Source organism: Lycium barbarum, chromosome 6, assembly GCF_019175385.1.
Source record: "Lycium barbarum isolate Lr01 chromosome 6, ASM1917538v2, whole genome shotgun sequence".
Taxonomy (NCBI): domain Eukaryota; kingdom Viridiplantae; phylum Streptophyta; class Magnoliopsida; order Solanales; family Solanaceae; genus Lycium; species Lycium barbarum.
The window spans coordinates 16286148-16309856 of NC_083342.1; the positions used below are offsets into that span (position 1 = coordinate 16286148).

Sequence of the window (23709 nt, forward strand, 5' to 3'; positions counted from 1 at the left end):
ACTATATATCCTCTGCAAATCAAGCTTTGTAATGAATGCATTGAATGGTTCTAGTATCAGTAAAATCTAGTCGTTAAGTTCTAACCCCACTAAAAAAAACCTTCTTATATACTACCAGAGATTGGCATACCAACAAGCTCAAAAGGAAAGTATAATATTTTTCTCATTGAAGTATAACTTTTGCAACTATACGTGATACGTCAACTAAATTATGCCTAGAAATATACTGGAGTCATTTTTTTAAGGAATGGTTAGGTGACTAGTTAAATACTTACTCTCCCTATAAGTACAATTGCAGAAGTACGGCACATAAGAAAAGGAATTTTATAATCCACAACCTCCTACTCCACCGTTTTTATTGAAGAAAAATGTAGATGGAAAATAAACTTAATAATTGAGATATACAGTTCTAAAAGCTACTAGTTCGATTGGGGCCCGTGTCATGATACAGAATAGTAATTCTAATTGAAAAATATAGTAATTTGTGTCACATTTTTCGACTGCATAATTAATTTAATCTAATGGCACATTAATCATTTTTTGTTGATAAGTCTTGTGGATAAAAGTGTTCACAAAATCTTCTTATGCAGTTTAATAAAGTTAGCTAGGAAAAAGAAAATCAATTACATGAGAATCTCACTGATTCAACACGAATAAAATATGATATCATACAATCACCAAAATTCAAGGTACGTAGTTTTAACTTCTTCAAAGTGATTATTGAAATATATGTTTCTCTAATATTTTCTCCGTCTAATTTATGTGGCACTAAGTTTGACAAAGTTTAAGAAATAAAGAAAGATTTTTTAAATTTGTGATCTAAAATAAACTTTAAACATTTATGTGTCTATAAATCATTTTATCAAGGACAAAAAGAAAATTTTAAAGCTAAGTTGTTTCTAATTATAAAAAAGTGACATTTTTTTAAACAGACTAAAAAAAAAAAATCACGTAAATTGAAACAGATGGAATAAGAGATAAGAAGACATCCACAAAAAGTTACACCATTATTTACAAAGACCCAGGTAAATTGTGTTAAGAAAATCAATGATGAAAAAATGAGAATACAAAGGAAAAGTAGCATCCACATGGAGAAATTTCATAGGATCAAATAGTGTGTGAGGACGATAACTTTTTCGGATTGACGCTTATATATAACTAGATAATTGCTGCCTGTGATGCGCACGGGCCCAACATGAGGAACGACTTCAAAGTTGATATGCTACTGTGTCACTCCCTCTAAAGTCTAGAAATGCCCATATATTTCATCCTACTCAAACAAATTGAATATAAATAGTTGTTGTGCGTAAATAGGATATGTACATACGGAGTATACATAGTTGCTGACTATTTATGCTACATAGAAATTTCTTGAAAGAACAAAACTTTTTTAAATAGTACAACTTCAAAGCCAAAAGATTAAATGCCATAAAAAGACATGACATGAGACATCACTCGAAATTCATCATTTGATTTTGCCTGCTAATGTTTTTCATCGTCATCCTTACTTCAAAAATTCCTGATAGCCTCCATGCTCCACATTAAATATTGACATAATAGTAGAAACCTCCTCATGAAATCAAAAGAGTATTACTGTCTTGCAATAGTCCTGCATAGATTTGAGTTTGAGGCACATAAAGTCATACACAAGGCCATTGTGTGCAACAATGTAAGGCTCGAACCTGCCACTGTTTTCTTCTCTATAAAAGGCATGAAGAAGGATATATCATCGCCCCTGTGATGACTGGCTGCCGAGATCATAACCTTGTACTATAAATATGTATAAGGTTTGTTGAGTGTGATCCAATGCTTCACCATGTCATGTCTCTGCATATGTTGTGAAGTCCTGCTTACAATAAGGTAGATGAGTTCATATTAAAGTTACAACAATTTCAAGCAAGATTTCCCTCGCCTCTCCATTTATATAAAACATGAACAGATCCTGATCACCTCATTGGTAGCAGATGAACACCAGATTGAGAAATCAAATTACTAAGTTATAGAATGAGAATATACCTGTCTGCAATTGTCTTTCCTAGAAACCATCTTCAAAATTCGAGGTTCTCAACTCTTAGTGCAGTTTCAACAACATAGTTCTTTAGTCATTGTTGTATTTCCCTGCAATTGAATAATTCATTATAGCCTGTAGAATTCCCTGTTAAATAATTCATAAAGGGTTGTACAATGACTATAAAATTCCACAATCCACAATGACTAACTTGTCAACTCTGAGAAGCTGATAACACAAGAATTGATTATGAAAATATTACAAAGCAAAGAAGGAAAAGACCAACCTTTCTCTTCTCACTGGCCTAAGGATTTTATGATGCATTTTTCATCATTACTAAAGTGTATTCCTGAAATAGGCCGTTGTATTCTCCTCTCTTAATTTTCAATCAACAGACAGAAAATATTAAATTCATCTGTACAGCCTCAAAAGTATTCATGTGTAAACTAAACAAATCAGTAACTCAACAGTTTACGCCCATCGAACAGTAAGGGATCATAATCCCAATACTTTTTTGGTTGAATCGAATAGATGTATGTGTAGAATCCTTTAAGAAAGTTAACAAAAGAGATGGAATATGTGTCCACTGTAAAAATCTCAGTCCATATCAAAACAGAGCTTAGACTGGAAAAGAAATCAATACAATGTAACATTGTTAAGTCACGTGTTGCTGTAAAAATAAAGTACATTATGATGTTTCTTTACGTAGAATGCGTGCAAAACAAATGCTAGCAAAATGTACAAACGGAAAACATTGCGAGTTACCAAATATATGGACGCACTCTGCATGTATGTCTTTTTTGAAGGGAAAAACTCTCCTATTGTAGGGTTTTAACATTCAAAAATCTTTGTAAGAAGGAATTAGGGAAAGAAATGAAAAGTACATTTTCTTAAATACTTGTAAATTGACTTACAATGAAGTTATTTTATCTTAGCGCATAAGTCTTGTAAAACATGTAAAAGAATGTACTCAGTTCATATTGTCTTCGTCCAGGACAGCATTTTTAGTATCATTTTAATCAGTTGGGAATTCCTCAATCTAGTCCAATTATTGAATTCTCAAGTTAAGTTACACATTCAGACAAAATAAAAAAGAACGAAGGAAATTAGATCAAGAAAGGTCTGCTAATTGTAAGATGGGAAAACATAGCCCTTGTCTCACTATCAGCAGACAACCTTATTAATTATCAAGTTCCCACATCCGTAACTGGTAAGTAGTTAACACTGAGTAAGTCATCAGTATCTCTCACTGTCTCAAACCAGAAAATCGGCAATAAAACTAACTTCAAGTTGCAGTTGGTTTCATTAAAACATTAAGCTCCATTACCTTACATAAATAAAGTAATGAAATTTGCAACTCCTATTCCTCACTGTAACTTCAATCTATTCACACAAATTCATCAGATAAGAAATCAAATAGTTAAAGAGGCACAATGAAATATTACCCGGGCGATAACTGGATCAAGTTGTCTGGTAATGTTCCTAAAAGTACCACATAACCAAGCATTCTTATATACTTCAAACACATTAGTTCCAACTGGAGGATCCTGAAGGCAACATAAAAAAGTAATATTTTTGGAGTACAATTACAATTACAAGATTTTTGTTAACAGAAGACCAAGCGGCAGCTGAGATGACTGTTTTTAATTAAGATGATGGAAAGTAAGCAGAAGATCCAAATGAGCCATTTATAATATTTACCAAAAAATGTAGTACTATCACCTTGAGAACCTTTAACTACACTGCACATAACTTCCTTTTCTTCTTTGTAGCTAAGATGATTCAAAGGATATCATCAACAGTTGGAAAGCTAAAGAAAATATACTATTGGGCACTTACTCAATTTTGCTACTTGCATTTATTCCTCAATCTGACTGCTCCTCAAACTGCACCGTTACTCTTGTTTCCTAATTAATACTTCCAAGTCAGAGAAAGCTATGATCAGTAAATAAGTAAGAAATTGCATATCATTGGTATTATATAAGCATATGGATTTAGCACATATATAATTGACACAGCAATTCAGTAACTAAATTAAGTTAAGACACCCTTACCCATTACTATTTACTATACAGTGTGAACCATAATAGCAACATGCACTTTCATTTACTTGGCATATTGATTGAGAAAATTAGCTTCTCAGGAGACCGCTGGGGCAAGAGTCATAACATTAAAATATCGCATATTTCTTCTGAGCGAGAAGGACTTATTCCTGATGCTGCAGTCAAGTTAAACGATACAAAAACTTTTAAATTTCTTTTAGCAATATAGGTTGCTATCCAATTAAACCCACAATCCAATGAACAAACTTACAATAAGCTTCAAGGGGCAGAACACTGCTCATACCAAAATCAACAAATTAAATCATGTCAACTTTGCTGCCGAAATTCAGGGAGGAAAACACAAAAATACATCTTGGCCAAAAGGAGAGGAGGAATAGGTTCATGTAGTTAGTGATGATAACTTTAATGCTTCAAAGATCTCAAAATTGCATCTCGGACCAACAGTAACCCTGTTTTTACTGTATTTAAAGAATAAAAAGAAAATAGATCCAACAAACACCTAGGTGCATAGTCCACTTCGTGCATACTTTCAGGTATTTTTCTTTGATTTTCCATAAGACCGTTCAATTTTTCACTAATTAATTGATGACAAAGACAAAGCGCATCAAAGAGACATGATGCATGTGAAAATCTTATAAAATTACTGACATGTGACTAAAAAATCTAGCAAGAAATTATATCCAAAAGAATTAAACACCAACTCATATACACTAAATTTTGGTTCATTTACTTGTCCTTCTTAATTAGGCCTATTTCATGTGTTTTATGTAACGCCTACCAATATTGTAATTCTAGGAGGCGTGAAGTGAGCTTCTTCTTCTCTTTTTTCTTGTCCTTCTTTCTTAAATACTTTCAAAAAGAAAAAAATGTCGTCTTATTGAGTGTCGAAATCAGAAATTTAAGTAAGGAAATTTAAAAATATCACACCTAGGTATAAATTTTTACAAAGGAGATTCAATAGTTAGTGCAGCAGGTAAGGCAATCCTTCATACTTCTTGGTGAAGCTCATTTAATTTAAAACTAAATCTGCTCCAAGGGAAAATAAAAAAGCAAAATATTGTTCACTTTGGCATTGCAGAATCTTACATCTCCTACTAATACATGAAAGTGACTTTACATTCAGATATTCAAGACATTTTTGGAGAGCAGAGGACACTTGTGGTTAACTATTATAAATCCATCTTTCGGAAACATAAAAGTAAGCAAATAAGAACTTACCTTTAGCATTCCAACTCTATTGTCACATACTATATCTCTGTGTCATCCATCCCTATTTAACTATCAATACAAACAAAACAAAGATAAGCAATCCCACTCGTAGAAATGCTAACATGTAAGCATAATAGTTGTAGAAAAAGCAAATCTAAGAGCTGTCCAAACTAAAAGGAATGAAGTTAATGCACTTTTTCACACTTGCAATGGATAAGAACTGGATAATTCTCATTATAAAAGAAAAAAAAGGATAATTTTTGACATCTACAGACATTAAGAAAAGAAAGTATGCATCCATTCACCAGGGTTATTGACCTAAAAGCATGACAGAGAGAATGTTAGAGACTGCTTACCTGTTAGACATTTCAAAGCCACTGGTATAGCACAACTGGACATAGTTGATGTCTCCTGAAAAGGAACTGTTTTTTTCAATCAATAATATTAAATCCAGAGAATAGACAACAAAAGTATACTCCAAACAAATTGTTCTTCAGACTCTTCCACTTATTTTTTTTCCCATTATATTTTCCATTAAAGTTGTTTCCGCCCCCCACCCTCCCCATATTCAAATCCAGCTCGTTCAGTTGCTACTTTTGTGTCTCCTTTGACTGAACAAAAGTGTTCATTTTTTTGTTGTCTTCTCCAATGTCATTCAAGGTTAGTGTCATGAGGGAACCAGACTACTTTTCGTTTTCAGCACATGACTGAATATACACCTTTCCAGATGTTGGTTGATAATTGCGTGCAAATGATTCTTTCACTTGGATTTTGGACATTTGAACATCTTGCATTGATAGGAACTCTTTTCAGGATAAGAAATTCACTTGTTTTGCGAGTTCAGTCAGGTAAAAATCAAAAAATATAAGTTGTTTAACTTTACCAACAACACAACTATTTGATGTGGCTACATGAAATTTATTTAAAGCTGTAATTTGTATCTTAACTAAAGTTAAATTTGTGAATCTCCTCTGCAATAAGGAATCATCATATTCTTTTTTAAAAATTTCTCTATCACATTGCCTCTTGTCACTCCCTACAACAATATCTCAGAAAATAAACCTGAAGATTTTTAGTTTTTTCTAACAGAGAATCAGGAAGCACATATAGTATATTGATACTCCTATTAACAAATTGAAAAGCAAAAGAATTACATACCTTCCTGCTCACCATTCTTGAAGAATTTTCCTTCAAACATTCAGTTTCTTCTATTATCCATCAGTATGATTGTAGCACAAGATTAAATATAATGTATCTTTATTATGGGAACGGTATAGTTCCGTCTTCTTGTGCTAGTACATTTTGTATGTATTAAAAGGACTAAGTAGAGATAAGTGTTTTTGTACTGAATATATAAAACAAATTCCAGAGTTCATTAAATGTACTTATACTCTTAATCTTGATATAATTATTACGATTAATGTGATTTGTTTATTATTTTGATTTATTAAAAGGTACGACTCAATTGCGGGTCTATGTATTCCTAGTAAATTGGATAATGGTATGTATTCCTAGTAAATTGGATAATGACAAAATACATTTGTGAAATAATAATTAGTTGATAGAATCCATATCTCGACTTTGAGATTGATGATACCCCTTTATGAATGCTTATAAGTCTCATGTGAGATCCCTGCAGGTGGATTTGGTATCCGTCACATGATATAAGTTAAGCGGAAATATAAAGGATTTGATTAGTCAATGAATTAAATTGTCAGTAATTTAATTTAATTGATTGGTATCTGTAATCTTAACATGGGGAGCTAAATAAGATTTAATGAAAGATTTCGAAATTAAACTGAAGAGTGCAATTACAATTTTTTAGTAGAATAAATTGTAATTTATTGTGGTAGGATTAATTCATTCATATTCCAAATTAATACCACAATTGGAAGCTTCGTTATTAAATTAGTGGTCCCTGCTATGCCTAATTATTCTTGGACTTGAAAAATAATATTCTTTGGGGAAAAGTTAGCCCACACATTTTAAACTAGGATTTGCACCCTAAAACGTGGTTAAATATAATATGCTTTTCAGCCCTAAGAGGGGCGTTTTTTCCTGAGCTGTAATACTTGCGCACACAAGTATTCACAGTCCAAAGGCTAGTTAGGTTCTATAGAAGAAGACTGCAGACTGTGGAACTGGAAGATGATCTCGTAGATTGTCTCTGCTCGTGATTGAAGGTTCGATTAGCGGTCGCGGTCTCGCTTCAAGAGATAAGTATTGATTTTATGTTTGATTAAAATCTGTGATTATGTGTTGTCTATATTACATGCAAGTTCGATCCTGGCTATTTATTTCCGTTGTTTATGCTTGTATTCCATCAATGTGAACGTATCTCCTTTTTAGTTCATGTCAAAAAGAATGACCACTTTCTACATTTAGACATAAACAATCTTTATGCAATGATTTATAGCCACACACTCTATATGTGACTCATTTTACACCACAAGTTCAAAAGTTTTCTTTTTTTCCTTAAACTCCGCGCCTAATCAAATAGGTTCACATAAATTAAAATGGAGGGAGTAGTAATATTTCACCCTTGTGCTTAATTTTTACTCCTAAAAAGCGCTTATATAAAAGATATTTGCAATTGAAGCAAAACTAAATGAAGGGAAGGGAAACAAAAAGGCTAAATGATGCATCCACATGAAGAGTTTAATGAGGAAAGGATTTCCGTTTAGTTTAAAAAGAAAAGAGAAAATGGTGTTCTAATACATATTTGACATTTTTGTGTCTTTATTTCAATGCTTGAAACTTATTGTTCCCGAGTATATTCCCTAAAAAGTCATTCATTTATTGAGATTTGGCTACAAATATCATTTTTGTTTCTTTTAGAACTAGAATATCGCTCAACTATCACTATTTTTCCTCAGAACATACTCAACAGACAAAACCCTCATTCTTTCCTAGTTGGCATGCCATGTCACATAAAATTCTATTTTTTAATAATAAATTTATGGGAAAAGGACCAAAAATGCCCCTCAACTATGGGAAATAGAGCAAATTTGCCCATATATGAACTTGGTCCCAAACATACCCCTATCATTGATGGATTGGCTCAGATTTGCCCCTCAACTCTTAGAAATAGAACTTTGCCCTCCATTTAACTTGGTTACCAATTTTTTTATTTTATTTTTTGGATCAATATAATTAAGACTCGTTACATGTAAGCTAAACCAAAACCAAAGCATTCTACACCGTATGCCAATCAACCAACTTGGATCTCCTGCTAGATACGTAAATTAACTAATCTCTATTGCTTCTCTATGTCTTATTATATAAATTCTGGATTCAAATGTCAATTTCTCATAAAAATGAACTGACACAAAGTTCTCTAATGTTATCAAAGCTAGACGAATGGTTAAAAAAAAAAAATCAAACCTTAGAGAATGTTGAGGGAATTCAATTATTTTTAAAATCAAATCCAAAAGAGTGTGCAAGGCTAAATAATCTGCAATGTCTAAGAACAAAAAGGCAATTACTCCAGTTCATTAACGGGTCTTACGAAACGCTCATCACCCTTTCTAGTCTCAATGTTTTCAGTTGATCTTTTACACGATTAAATTTTTAGTTTTAATAAAATGTATTTACAAAATAAATTAAACACTCTAATCGGGTTAAATGAATATAAGACATGAGTTGGTTGGGTAAACTGGTTTGGCTTGGGTTGAGTTACATGGATTTGATGACTTAAATAAATTTATTATTAAAAAATAGAATTTTATGGCATAGCATGTCAACTAAGAAAAAAGAAGGGTTTTGCGTGTTGAGTATATTTTGAGGAAAGTAGTGATACTCTAGTCCGTAAAGAAACAAAAGTGATATTTATAGGCAAATCTCAATACATGGATAACCTTTCGGGCAACTTACTCTATTGTTCCCTTGTATTTATCATTTATAAATAAAGCAAATCGTTTACATTATTCTGGAATTTTTGGGTAAAAACTGATGTCTTACGTCTGATATTTGAAATGTGTACATGCATTTTGTCTCCTTGGAACTAGGATATGATCGGTTTAACGGTAAATTCAGAATTCAAACAAATGAGATTTTGAATTGAAAGAATGAACTTTGAAATTTATACCGATATTACTTTGAAATTTTTACCGATATTTACTTATACTAATTTCTCACACATGGTTCAATCGCGACACCTTTATTGAACCAGATGGTTGTGACTTATAAGTCAATAAAGAAACAATTCTACAATCGCAGGTCAATCTACAACTGAATTAATAGTAAAGTCATTTGGCATGGTAAGGCTAACAAAAAAAATTGTACATATTATTAGGTAAAATACCAATAGATAGATCAATTACTAACATAACTGAAATTTTAGCAAATTGATTGATGATTGGATAAGTCATTTGGCATGGTAAGGCTAACAAAAAAAAATTGTACATATTATTAGGTAAAATACCAATAGATAGATCAATTACTAACATAACTGAAATTTTAGCAAATTGATTGATGATTGGATAGCAGCTACTAGCATCTTATCTATCCCCTTAAGCAATAAATTTATAATGGTAACATCGACCAACTCAGGGCTTGATTCTGGCTGCACGAATTAATATTTTTTTTTTTGGGTTTAGACACGCATTATTTTAAACACAAAGTACATGTTAATATATAGTTGAAAATTAGTAACATCCGTAGTGGTATTCGACAACCACTTAGCCTCTCGACCTACTCATTTAAAGCAAAGTTTTTCGGTTACTTGTAAAGCAATAGAAGGAAAAAAAGAAAAAGAAAAAAAAGCAATCGAAAATTATTTAATTATATGAATTGTCTCATTTTAAGGTTTACCTTTTTCTTTTTTTAATCAAACAAATATTTCTTTTTTGTTGATGTATGGCGTTAAAACTTGAATTCACTACATCTAACTCTTTCGTCCATTTAAAAAGGTGTAGTATTAATTAGAGAGCAAACGCATTATTTATTTATTTATTTATTTATTTATTTTACAACAAAACAAAAGTTACTGAGAAAATAATAAACTGCTTCTCTCTAATAATTTCCCATTAATATATATTATGGATCTAGAGAGTAACATATGCAACCACCAAATTAAGGTGGTGATGGGGGCAAGTATCCCCATCCTTGAGCCTCGAAAATAGAATTGCTTTTGGTAGGTAGCGTTTTATTCCTCAAAGGAGAACTTTCGACGTGAGTACGAGTTAGTCGTGCCTCAAAGCGGATACCCAACACCGGATGACAAACCTAAGAAAAAAAAGTCAAACCTGTTTTTCACCTTGAATTTGTCAAACTATGCGAAACTTCTTACATAAAGGATTAGATCCAATAATTGGGGGTCTGTGATTGATTTATATTGTCCATCACTATTTAGCTATTGTAATTTGTCTTTCTGATAGCGAGTCACATGTATAGGACCAACTGAAATATTAGTCATGCTACTTATACAAATTTTTCTTGAAACACGTCCAATTGCAATCGTAGCAACACCATCCACTAAAACTTAACCCTTTTAATACATTTGTCTCAAGGAGCCTGGTTTTTTCTTTATGCATACATGTATTTTTATTGGAACATTCATATATACTAATGGAATGTTTAGGATATATCCATTCCAAGGCCAACTTGATCCTCTTACCTAGAGATCTCAAATGAGGAAATCCTGGGAGAGTCACCGATTTCAACTACCATCCAAGTACAATCCACACTATATCTGATCATTGTCCAACCGACCTCCGTATGGAATGAAATCCGAGCTTAGTATGTGGACCAATCATATACCAACACGTGGAGGTATTGACTCAGCCCTGTTCGGGTTAATAGAGAAGTCCCCGATCACAACCCGGAGGGGTTCTCACACCATCATCCTCGTCACGTCTTGGACCGGTACCGTCCCGGTGGGACGTGGGATGCTCCGTGGTCGAGTAATCAATAGAGCCGTTGACAGGGGACCTTTTTCCTCAATCACGACTCTTTTTTCCAGCTGGAATGCACTCCCAATAACTCTCGTCCAATATCAGTCAGTCTCCAGCCTTGTGATACTGTTCGATAGGATATTTGTGCTGTTGAGTAGTCATTTGTACTTTTATGTCGCAAAGTCTAAGGTTTGCATAGATAAATATACCTTCTTGAAGAAAGAATAGCACCTGCTCATCTATACTTGTAATCGTAACTCCATTGTTGAATACACGAAATACCACAAGCTTTCTACTTTATTTCTTGTTCTTGTCCATTAACTTTACGCCATTTACGTACTGGCACCCACACATATTGCTCTGTTTAACTACAAGAAAATGTTTGATCAAATACGATTTACTTGTTTTTAACCCTTTTCAAATAAATTTAATTGTTATCCTAAATTCCATTTTTAACAGTAAACAAGCTCGTTCAGGTTCTTGATAGGTCATCTTTATTCCAGTAAAGTCTTTTAGTGGCAAATATCGACCCTTTTATCCGTTACTTAAAAAAGAAAAAAAAAGGTGAGCCACCGATTCAATCACAAAATACTTAACTTTGCTACTAATCTACAACCACAAGTGTACAATGTTAAATATGCCTCTTGTGAGTCTAAAAGTTTAAGGTTGACTCTGACACCATGTTAAATTAAAAAGATTTATGCGTTTAAAAGTTCGAACTCCTAGAGAGGAAACACATTTTCTTATATAAAAAAATGAGATAATAAACAAAAAAGAATAGAAAAAGCAATATTCTTTCTCTCTAAATTACCCCTTAATCTAGATTATGGATCTAGCAAGAATAGTTACAAATTGGTAATATCGACAACCTGACTTTACCTTAGCAAATAGCAACCCCCCCCCCCCCCCCCCTTTTTTTTTTTTTTGTTCTTCCTTTGATTACGCTAATATTTCTGTGTGTTTTTTTAACTCTGAAATCTATGAGTATTGACCATTGTAAAGAGAGTCTCATTCAAGTCTTCCTTTTTTTCCTTTGAATCAGATTTTCATGTCTTTCACATTGTCTTAAGCAAAAACAAACACAACATAACCAATACTCCATAAAAAGCATTCTCCCTATCTCTACTTGTTCTCTAGTGTATACTCTTTTTATGTCAAAAAACCCACAATATACACTTTCTTGGTCTATTCTTTTTCTATTTTTCTTTCACAATATATATGCACTTTGCATGCTTTGAAACATTTCAAGAATACCACTCAACCTAAAACACACACACCATTGACATCAAAGTAGCTTGAAGTAAGTGAATTTATTTCTATTTGCATATGTAACTTGCATGTTTTTATCTATTCAACACTTGTATATGTATATATGATATGATCTTTCTTTGTTGTTTTTTGACTTTTATGAAGAAATGGGGTTTGTGTTATCTTTGAATTCTAATGAAGTTGTTGTGATTTTGTTTGTTTGAAGCAAGTGAGATTTGTGGGTTTTGATTGAATTGAGTGATGGGTCCTGTTAGAGGGCATAAAAAGAAAAGAAAAGTAGACAAGAAAGTTGAAAAGGAGTATCTGGCTTCTGGGTCTTCAGAAAATGGCTCTGGTGATTGGTGGGAGATGTTATCCAAAAGAATTGCTGGTAAAGTTATTATCTTTCATTAGTCTTTTTTATGTATGTGTTATAAAAATGTTGTCTTTTTGATGTATTGAATAGTGGTTCTTCATTTTCCTTTGATCATGTTTTGTAGGAATTTTGATTTGTGGATAGTTGAATTCGTGTTTTTCGTTACCTTTCGTTGATGTTACATGTTTATGTTCTCTCAATGCGCTGCGAATTGAGAACTAAAAGATCCCTAATTTGCATTTGTTTACAAGTTTCCATATATACAATGCTCTTGTTTCTGTTGTGTATGTGTGGAAAAAAAAATGTTGCCTTTTTGATGTATTGAATGGTGGTTCTTGATTTCCCTTTGATCATGTTTTGTAGGAATTTTGATTTGTGGATTGTTGAATTCGTGTTTTTAGTTACGTTTTGATTGATGTTACATGTTTATGTTCTCTCAATGCGCTGCGAATTGAGAACTAAAAAGATCCCTAATTTGCATTTTGTTTACGAGTTTCGATATGTACAATGCTCTTGTTTGACCTAACATAATTGATTCATTAAGTTACCAAATGATGCAAGAGAAAAAGCTAGAAAGAGTTAAATTATTATGCGTTTGTAACATCAATGAGTCGGATTTGGAAATGTGTTGATGTTTACAAAGTTTGGAGCACTTTATTAAGTTCGTCCTGGTATGGGCGTCTTGATTTTCATTAATTTTTTGTTGAAGTTTCCTTTTTATGATTAAGCTATTATGAGTTAGTAGCATGTGCAGTGTACTTGTTTGAGATGGGCAAAAGATTGAGTGCCATTTGAGGACCTGACAATATGTGCTTTGATAAGTTTATCCCTGATTTTCTTGTCAAATAATCCATATTTGGACTGCTAAATGGTACTTATAAGTGGCGTTCATATGAGTATTATGAATTTTATTTTATTTCTATTGATAATACCATTTGAAGAATTTCATGTGTTTAATCAACAATGTGAGCACTTTGCAAATGCAGGTAGGATGCACATTGTGTTATGAACATTACTACCTAATTTCAAGTTATAGAGGAGAGTTTTTAAAATTTATCTGCATAATACTCAGTGTCATTCTTTTTTACAATAAAAGTTGCTTTGCATCAATGTTATGTTTTACAACTTAAGCAAAAAAAAAAAATGTTTTACCATAAAAATGTAGTCATGATCCTTTTGCTTTTAGTGTATGTGGGCAGGTGTGAAGCTTACATATTTTGCAATATCAACTATGAAGTCTTGGTTCTTCGGTTTCAAGATAGTTTCTTTTTTGTGTTCACAGTAGTAGGAAACTGATGAGTGATAACTAAGACTCTCCTTACACCTATGGCTCCTAATTTACAGCTAACATTTATTCTTCTGTTTTGGTTGATGTGTTGTTTCTTTTATTCTAGAGCTGAAAGTCTGAAAATCTGGAGAAGATAATTAGAAGACCTTTAGAATTTAAACCAAGTTGCCAACCAAAAAAAAAAAAAAAGGAGAAAGAAAACAATCTTTTAGAAACATGGAATTTGGAGTGAGGTGATCAACTCATCATTAGCTTATTTTAAGTAATCCAAGTTGTTAGCCTAGACGGTGAAGATCAGTATTAGGCCTAGCCTTAAATTGGTAAATTGAACCAGCTATCCAACAATTAAATCTTGTAGAGCCAAAAATGAAATTTGCAAGTGTTTAGGCTCTACAAGTGGTTGGCTGCTAGAATTGCTATCTGCTTGGGCAGTTAGTGATATGTTATTTCCTGCCTGTGGTTTTTCACATATTGACCAAGTTCCACATGCACGATTACTTCCAATAAAGCTTCGTAACTCCTTACCTTTCTACCCCGTAATGCTTAGGGAAGCAGTTTTTTGTTGCTTCAACCAAATTATAACCAACCTGCTCATCTTTCATCCCTTAGAGAACCATTTACAATATTTAGCTGGCTTGAGATCTTGATGTGAGATTCACCTGCACGTGAGAGTTTCTGTCTGTTATCCTTGGGTAACATCTACTGATAATAGGTGATGATTAATGACCAAAAAACATCCTGCTTGGCTAGTACATTCTTGAAAATGTGTTTCCTTCTCTGTTTTCCCTTGCGCTGTTTGAAAATGATGTTTTTATTAAAGGCTGTAAGAGGAAATTTTTCTCTTTTTTGTTTTTTAAGTAAAAAATGTTGAAGCACGACCAAACATACTTATTCATTCCCTTTTAGCAGTTTTTGGTTTGGTATTGTCACGTGGATGTAAAGTTTCCATTCTACATGGAAGCCATGAACTCAGAGTTGTACAGTCCAAACCTCTACTCTCCCTTGGCTGCAAACAAAACTGGCTTGGTCATATAGAGATTAGGTTAGTATATATCAGATTCGGTTAAAGGTGTATCTAAGGAAGCCTTTTGGCTGAAGTACTCGGACTAAAGGAGATATCAAGATCAGACAAGGTTGCCGAAAAGTGCAACATAATGGCAAATAAACTGAGAAAATGGATTCTTGGTTTGCCATTGCATTCTTTTAAATGGTTCGAATATTGCTGACTTGGAGAATAATATCACTCTTCTCCCTTTCAGCTGATTACATGGTGGTCCTCTTGTTTTAGCTAGCTAGCTGTGTTCCTCTCAGTGTCTTACACATAAAACACGGTTCAGGTGAAGCCATTAACCTGAATGTTTCATATTTTCAGTATGAGTTAAAATTGGGTTTTTAGTGAAAAGAGAATGAAACATGGATAGATTTATAAGTTGACCCCACAAATGTTCTAGCTCCTTACATTATGTACCATGAGGCTATTTTTCAGTTAGTTAAAGCTGCTCATACTTGACAATTCTGTACTCTACGTTACTGGATAAAGGAAACGTCCTGTCGTAGATCAGTTTAATTTTAGCTTTTGAAAATATGTCCTTGCCGTAAATATTGAGCATATGTGGTTTCTCTAAAGATCAATTAACTTTTGAGTGTTTTGAAAATATGAAATTTATGAGGCATTTTTTGTAATGAATTGTGAGGGCAGATTAAGAGGAGAATTGATGGATTTCCCAAAGCAAAGGCCACAGAGGTTTCTGCTGAAAATTGCTTCTGTTAATGCAGGTTTACTAGAATAATAAGTAGTTTAGTTGCAGGAGGAGTCTTAGTTTAAATCTAAATTTAAATTTAGTTAGATAAGTTTAGTTGAGTAACTTAGGTTTTTGAATTTTGTTCTGCAGATTTTCTGTTTTCAAGTTGGCTATTTAAAGCCCTCTATACTAATAAGATTATTGAGAGTCATTTTAAATTATTCTTCCAACCTTTTCTGCTCCATTTTTTAAAAAACCAACAGTTTCTCTACTACCATTCTTACTGTGGAGATGTAGCTGAACCAATATGTATGCCTATTATTTTAATAGGCAATAGATGATGGTTAAGGAGTTTATGCAGTAAATGCCATTTTTATCTGCTGCTATTATTCCTTTAAATGTTCTAGTACAAAAATATTACCAGAATCTATTATGGTGCTTATGCCATTGCTTGCTGCATGGGTATCATGATGATATTCATGTAGATTTATAGCTACAAAGCTGTTGAGTTTGAAAGTGAGATGTTTAGTTAGTGCTAGAATTGTAGTCAATAAGATATTCTAGCTTAGTTTCTTTGAATGAGAAAAGGTTAGAATGAGGAGATGCTTATCAGCTCTTTCATCAAGTATATCTTTGTCTATATCAAGCTTAGTGCCATAAGTGGTTAGATAACCACAATTTACTTGGTGCAAAAAGTTGACAGAGAATTAAAACCAATGAGGTTTTTAGTAGAATTGATTTCTGATATAACTTCTTCATGTACTCCATAGAACCACTGATGGACAGTGCACTTTTTTGTGAGACAAAAAGAAGCCTCAAACTAGTGTCAGTTGTGTGAGGCACATATAAAGTTTTTCTATTTTATCCATAAAAGATACTAATAGCAATAGTTTTTTTTTTTCTTTCAAAAAATCGATTTTGAGCAGCACCTTTATGTCGGGTTTAAGAGTTCTCCAGTAACTATTACATTCTTAAGTAATCAATAGACTCTTGGAGGTTTTCTGACCCTACAAGAATATGCTACAAAATATTTTTTCAGAAAAATTATTATTACAGTATTAGTTTCTACGGAGGGTTTCTGCTTCTTGTTGTGTATTTCTTCTGCATGTCCACTGGTGCCTCCTATGCTTGAGGGCACAATTAGTCAAAATTTGGTTATTTTGTAGTTTGAACTGCCATAAGAATGGTGTGCCATATTTGACAGCATGGGAAGGAATTTTTGTTCTGAACTATGTGAGAAGTACAAATGAAGCTCACTTTACAAACCTAACAATGTAGGATCATGGAATCTAGGTCGAAAGAAAATGAAAATGGTGATGAAGATATCTAAGTTAGTACTTCAGAAGTTGAGACAGATGATTAAGTTAGCACTTTGGAAATTGAGATTAGATGGAGACCTGACGCGAAGTAATAGACTTTGTGAGAACCCCTTGTTTACCATATTATATTATTAATAGAGGTGAGTAGGACAGAGGGTTCAATTTATAGAGTGAAAGGAGATAGATCTTTTGAATTGGTTCTTAATTAAACAATTTATCTACTCAAGAAATACGAAAGTCGCAATATATTGAATAGTATTCTGTTTTGCTCTTTTCCAGTCATTTAAGATAAGATCAAATAGATAGTTTTCTGTTCCTTAAGTTAAATATTGAGAAAAGAAATAGAAATATTTCAGGAAAAAGTATTCCCAGTCACAGTAAGAGTTGGAAAGCAAAAGAAAAACAGAAGTCCAAAAAATGATCCAAAGAATAATATTTGTTGTTCCTTGTTAATCTTCTGTTCCTTGATAATTGATGGTCCTTTATTGTCTTGATTTTTATAATGCTACGCTGGAAAATATCAAAGCAAGGTAGAGATAGAAATCCCTCGTTCATCTAAATTAGTTATGGAGATCTGAAGAACTAGCTTCAGACATGTGAAAATCAATCAAATAATGTGATAAAAGGCATCGGCTCACATTTTCGACTGTACCCTGTTGAATACTTCAATTTTTATGTTCTTTTGGAACACATTCATGTCCAAGGGCATGAAAATATCCATGTTGACAGAAAATGCCATATGAATTGCATTTGTTGATTGTCGTTGTGATTACACTCTGATAAATGATGAATGGTTTGATCCATTATGGAAGCTTCTGGAAAACTACCCTTTTTACTTGCTGCCCAACTAAATTGTACAGAAGAACTTGAAAAGCTTTTGCAAGCCTGTTTTTTATTTTCTTGAAACTAATTTTTAAATTCTTGTCAAGCAGTGAAAGTAATGTAGTTTAAAACTATTACAAACATAACCACCAACCTATTAATTCAACCAAAATGAAGACTGCATGAAGTCAAATGATTTATCGTGCAATGTTGCTTAACATTAAACATGGTGCTGTTAGATGTACTCAACTGTGTGATTTCCATTTTTTAAAATCATTTTCAGATATGTATTTGCATGATAGTTTTAAATAACAGCAAACAGGATTACTTTACTTATTTTACCTTGCCTTCTTAATCAACCAAAGTTCTTGAACCTGACAATTTTTAAGCTCTAACAGCATGAAATTTTATTATTTTGCTGCTGTGGATAAATTAATCTTTTTCTGCAGGAAATGTTTCTCCTTCAAAAGGTTTGGATAAGTTCCAATCTGTTTTCAAGATGTCTAGAAGAACTTTCGACTACGTATGTTCCCTTGCAGAGGAGCACATGCAGGCGAAATCAGCCCACTTTGTGTTTTCAAGTGGCAAGCCCATGTCTTTGCCTGAGCAAGTAGCGTTAGCTCTAAGGAGGTTAAGCTCGGGTAATTCACTAATTTCAGTGGGTGACTCGTTTGGGGCCCACCACTCGACGGTGTCTCAAGTAACTTGGCGCTTTATAGAGGCTATTGAGGAAAAGGGGCTTCACCACCTACGGTGGCCCACAACAGTAGAAGATATGACACAGATAAAGTCAAAGTTTGAAAGAATTCAAGGACTTCCAAACTGTTGTGGTGCGATCGATGCTACACATATTACAATGATGCTATCCTCTTCCGAGCAGACAGCTGATGTATGGCTAGATCAGAATAAGAACCACAGCATGGTTCTGCAAGCAGTTGTGGACCCCGAGATGAGGTTCCGTGATATTGTCACGGGATTGCCTGGGAAAATGAATGAGAATTCAGTGCTTCAGAGTTCAACGTTTTTTAAACTCTGTGAGAAAGGAGAGAGGTTGAACGGGAACAAGATAAATCTATCTGAAGAAGCAGAAGTACGGGAATATATCGTTGGTGATTCTGGTTTTCCCCTGCTACCTTGGCTTCTAACTCCTTATCAAGGGAAAGAACTTTCGGAATCTAAAGCCGAGTTCAATAAGAGGCATTTTGCAACTCGTTTCGTGGCACAAAGGGCCTTGTCTAGGCTGAAAGAAGTTTGGAAAATGATTCACGGAATGATGTGGAGACCTGATAAGCACAAGTTACCTAGGTTTATCCTTGTATGCTGCATTCTCCACAACATTATTATCGACATGGAAGACGAGGTATTGGATGAGTTACCTCTATCATCTAATCATCACGACCAGGGGTACGGGCAAGAGGTTTGTGAATCCGTTGACAAGACTGCTTCAGATTTGAGGGACAATTTGTCCCTTCACTTGTCTGGGAGGTGACATTCTTAAATGATGAATAGCATAAGCTGTCAATTTGATGGCAGATAGAGAATATTTTCAAAGATGTTTAGGCATTTATATTTGGTTTTCAATTATTATATTACAAGTTTGACTAGATACCCTGTTTCAGAGTGGATAATTGTAGGAAATAAGACATTATGGGGTTAATTTCCTTTTTTAAGCATACATTATTTTGTTAATCCTAGGAATTTAGCATGTTGTTTAACTAGTGCAATGAATGGTGCCAAGGGTTGCCCAAAATCTTGGTACCTTTTAGTTAGCAACTTTGAGTTGTGTGCCAAATTTGGGTGAACTCAATCAAAGTGCTATGTCTCATGAGAGGAGATATGAAATGAAAGGAATCGAGCACCCCTTTCGGAAGCTCAATTTGTAGGACCGGAATGAATACAGATATTTTGATTGAGCGCAAAAATCTAACTTGACTAAGATTTTATTAAGTAAATGGGAATCCGCCAGAATTTTATGGTTCAAATTGTTAGAAAACTATTGGCATAATCACGGAACGCACGGAAATTATTCAAAGCTTGGAGGTGTGTCGATGACATTATCCTTAATGAATTTTACCGGTAAAAGTGTATTAATGATACCATCCTTAAGGACATTTTACTAGTACACGTATATTCTCAAGATTTAACAAGCTCTTCCGGTATAAACGAAAGAGCAAAAACAACCTTCTCAATTTAAGAAGAAGACCTAGCAGAATTGTTGAAAAGAGAATTATTTTTCGAATGTGTCTTCCAAGAAGTAAAGATCTAACCATATAATATTAAGGAGTATTATAACTACTATAATGTTATTAATGGTTGTATACTTGTATTTTTGTTATCCCCACTACCCTCTCCATTGAGCATACCTAGAATGTGCTGGTCTAACCTGTTTATCGATACCCTTTCTCGATAAACCATAACGACCAGGGATTTTTAAGATCAGGATTTTCGAGGCATCGAGGTCTCATTGGTATGATCGCTATCACAACCCTCAAATCTATTGCCCTAATCCAGGGGTTTCATCTTTAGTTCGAACGGACATTTGTACTAAAAGTTATGTAAATTTTATTAAACAGTGTTTTGCTGACTTACGGCAGGTTTTACGGGCCATACTTCAGGCCGTAAAAATAATTTATGGGCCAGACTTTGGGCCGTAAAACAACCCAAAAATCACAGCTCACTGTTAACGACTTACAGTTGATTTACAAGCAGTAAAATGGGCCTTATGTAGGCGTAAACAGGTCGGACAACAACTTTAAAACAAATGTATTGTTATGTTTTGTAAACTGAAAAGTATCGTCATATTTTGTAAATATACCCTATTCTTATGTATATATACGTCATTCTCCCTTCACAAAAATGGGATTTCTATTAGGCCTTAAGTGAGGCCCATAAAGTGACGTTTATAGGCAATTAATTTCACTGTGTACCCTTAAATGGACAGGTCTTTAATTTTTGTCTTTCAAAATTGAAATTATGCCTTTAGGGCCATAAATTACGCATCATAATATTCACAAGTTATGCCTGCATCCTTAAAGAACTTATGCTCCTATAGGCATAAATTCGATTTTGAAGGGCAAAAATTAAAGACCAGCCCATTTGAAGGACAAAAATTAAACACCACCACAAAATAGGAACAAAAGTGCAAATGAAAACTCAAGATAAGCTGTAATTGCTCAGCTGGACCATCTCAGTGACCTGGGCTGAAGCTCGGTTGTTGGATTTTATTTAATTTTTCTGCGCGGATTGGCCTTCTTTTGGGGCGGTCTTTATATTTTGTCCCTTATATTCGTGGTCTTTAAATTTTGTCCCTCATATTTGTAGTCTTTAAGTTTTGCGAGGTGGCCGAATACCTGAGGTTCTGGGTTCGAACCCCCGCTCAGGCATAAAATAAAAAAATAATTTTGCAAGGCAGGGCCGGGGGACGTGTATGCCGAATCCGGCATACACGCCTTAAGGAAAAACTAAAGTTATGCCGGATCCAACATAACTAAAAGTTTGTCCCATAAGACAGAACTTTTCCTTAAGGCATAGTTTAGTTATGCCTTATAGGGTAGACTTTTAGTTAAAGCATAACCAAAAGTATGCCTCATAAGGCAGAACTTTTCCTTAAAGCATAGATTTTGCTTTATAAGGCTTTAGTTATGCCTTAAAGAAAAGTTCCGCCTTATGGGGCATACTTTTAGTTATGTCTTATGGGACACACTTTTAGTTAAGGCATAATTAAAAGTATGTCCCATAAGCCAGAACTTTTCCTTAAGGCATAACTAAAAGTTTGCTTTGAAAAGTAGAAAAAAAATAAAATATATGCCTCAAGGCAAAATCTGCCGGAGGGGGCAGAGCGAAATTCAAACTCTGCCTTGCGATTTTTTTTTAAATTTTTGATTGAGTGGGGCTTCAAACCCGGAACCCATGGGTTTTAGGCGAAGGGCAAAAATTAAAGACCACCAATTTAAGGGGGAAAAAGTTAAAGACCACCCCAAAAGAAGGGCAATTCTACGAATTGTCCATTTTATTTTGGGAAGGTTACATATTTGGCAGCTCTCTAAAATAATTACAACCATTGCCATATGCCCATATATACAAAAAAATATACACTAGTTATATATAAAATGTATATAGTATATGCATATACATCAATATACAAAAAATATACATTTTCCAGCTATTATTTTGATGGAAGCTATACAGTGTAAGAATCCATCTTATTTTTACTTTTCGAACCTTTTCTTCATTGTATGTTTTATGTGAATTATATATTAACAACTAATTACATGTAAATATCTATGTTCATATTGATAATGTACCTGAAAAGGGTGGAGAACCTATTAGAGCTGGTCAAATTAGATATGAAATTGTCAAATATATATATATATATATATATATATATATATATATATATATATATATATATATATATATATATTGCTGCATCGTTGCATAAAACTTAAAATCGATTGTTGTGCTTCCTTGATCAAACAACTTTAATTTTTGATAAGCTATATAAAGAGCTACAAATTAAATGCCAATGTGTTCCATTGAAGATCTGAAAATGTAATCAAGATAATCTGCAATTGCTACTAAGGTGACTATTGGATGTCACACTTTTGGGCCCAGGATTAGCCAATTCCTTCTTACAACTAAATGAGCCCAGGTCTCTAAGACCATCTTTAGAATAAGCGGAAGAACCTGTTTCTCAGAAAGTAGTTAGAGGTTTTTAATAAAATATACAAAACATACAACAATTATATTGTTTTGTATATCTGGCAAAAACAACAACATGACTTAATAAAACATATACTCCTAATTATTTTGTTGTATGTAGTTTGCATGCCGCGTGTATATCACTATATCCAGTGATACATTGGACATACAAATAACATATACCCGACGATTATTCACCACCGTAACCGCCACTAGAAAATCAACATACCTTTCACCAAATATCACTATAACTATCATTTCTTCAACCATAACAATGCAAAAATCAGTTTCCTGCCAAAAGAAAAAAAAAGAAAGAAGAAGAAGACGAACACGACATGGGAGAACTCGATGGATCTAACTAATTGTCTCATTGGTATGTTCTCCAAAATCTTCCAGGGATCTGACTTATCCTTTTTATTTATATAGATAGTAACATAAATCAGATGTCTATACAGTGCAGTGTTTAAGAGGTGGGGTGCGAGACGAGGCGTTTTATGCCGCACGGGGCGAGGCGGAAGTCCTGAGATATTGAGCGTAAATCCCATGAATCTACGGGACGTCTGTCTCATAAATCTTCAATTTTATAATTTTATTACTAAAAAAATAAGAAAAAATAAAATTGTCATTAAAATTCTGTAAATAAATTCAAGTACATCACCAATAATATTAATATATTATTACAGTTATTATTTGAGAAAGGTCACAACACAAAAAATGATAATAGCCTAAATAATCTTTAAAATGAAATCTTCATCCAGTTCTTCATTTTTTTTTTAAATCCAGTTCATCATCAATCTCCACATCTGTTAGTCTTTCCCACCCTCAACTAATATTTGCACTGATTTTTGCTTATATATTTCAAAGAAGGAGAAAGGCAAAAAGAGTAAGAGCAATGACAAAAAATGGATAAAGTTGCTTCAAGAACATAGTGCTATGAAATCTCTATCTATCAATTTCCGACATATTCATCTAAAGAAATTGTTTATGACAATGTTATTTTCCATGAAAGTTTTTTTTATTATTTATATATTTTAGAAAA

At 33.4% G+C, this 23709-nt stretch overlaps 1 protein-coding gene and 1 long non-coding RNA gene across 3 annotated transcripts; one reads left to right on the plus strand and one right to left on the minus strand.

Annotated features, from left to right (window-relative positions):
* Nucleotides 1–1177: 1177 nt before the first annotated feature.
* LOC132643504 (uncharacterized) lies at nt 1178–6487 on the minus strand. Its single transcript, XR_009583633.1, has 4 exons — nt 5637–6487; nt 3454–5349; nt 2017–2118; nt 1178–1846 (listed from the first exon to the last, which is right to left on the minus strand). It is a non-coding gene; the product is annotated as an uncharacterized LOC132643504 (long non-coding RNA).
* A 5633-nt stretch (nt 6488–12120) lies between these two features.
* Nucleotides 12121–19644, plus strand: LOC132643505 (protein ALP1-like). Of its 2 annotated transcripts, none has more exons than XM_060359936.1 (3): nt 12121–12474; nt 12653–12813; nt 18419–19644. In XM_060359936.1, exons 2-3 carry the CDS (start codon nt 12684–12686, stop codon nt 19456–19458), a joined length of 1170 nt encoding a protein of 389 aa, XP_060215919.1. In that variant the 5' UTR covers nt 12121–12474; nt 12653–12683; the 3' UTR covers nt 19459–19644. The 2 variants fall into 2 exon arrangements, with proteins under 2 accessions (XP_060215919.1, XP_060215918.1); XM_060359935.1 differs by having other exon boundaries at nt 12122–12474; nt 12649–12813.
* Nucleotides 19645–23709: the final 4065 nt, after the last annotated feature.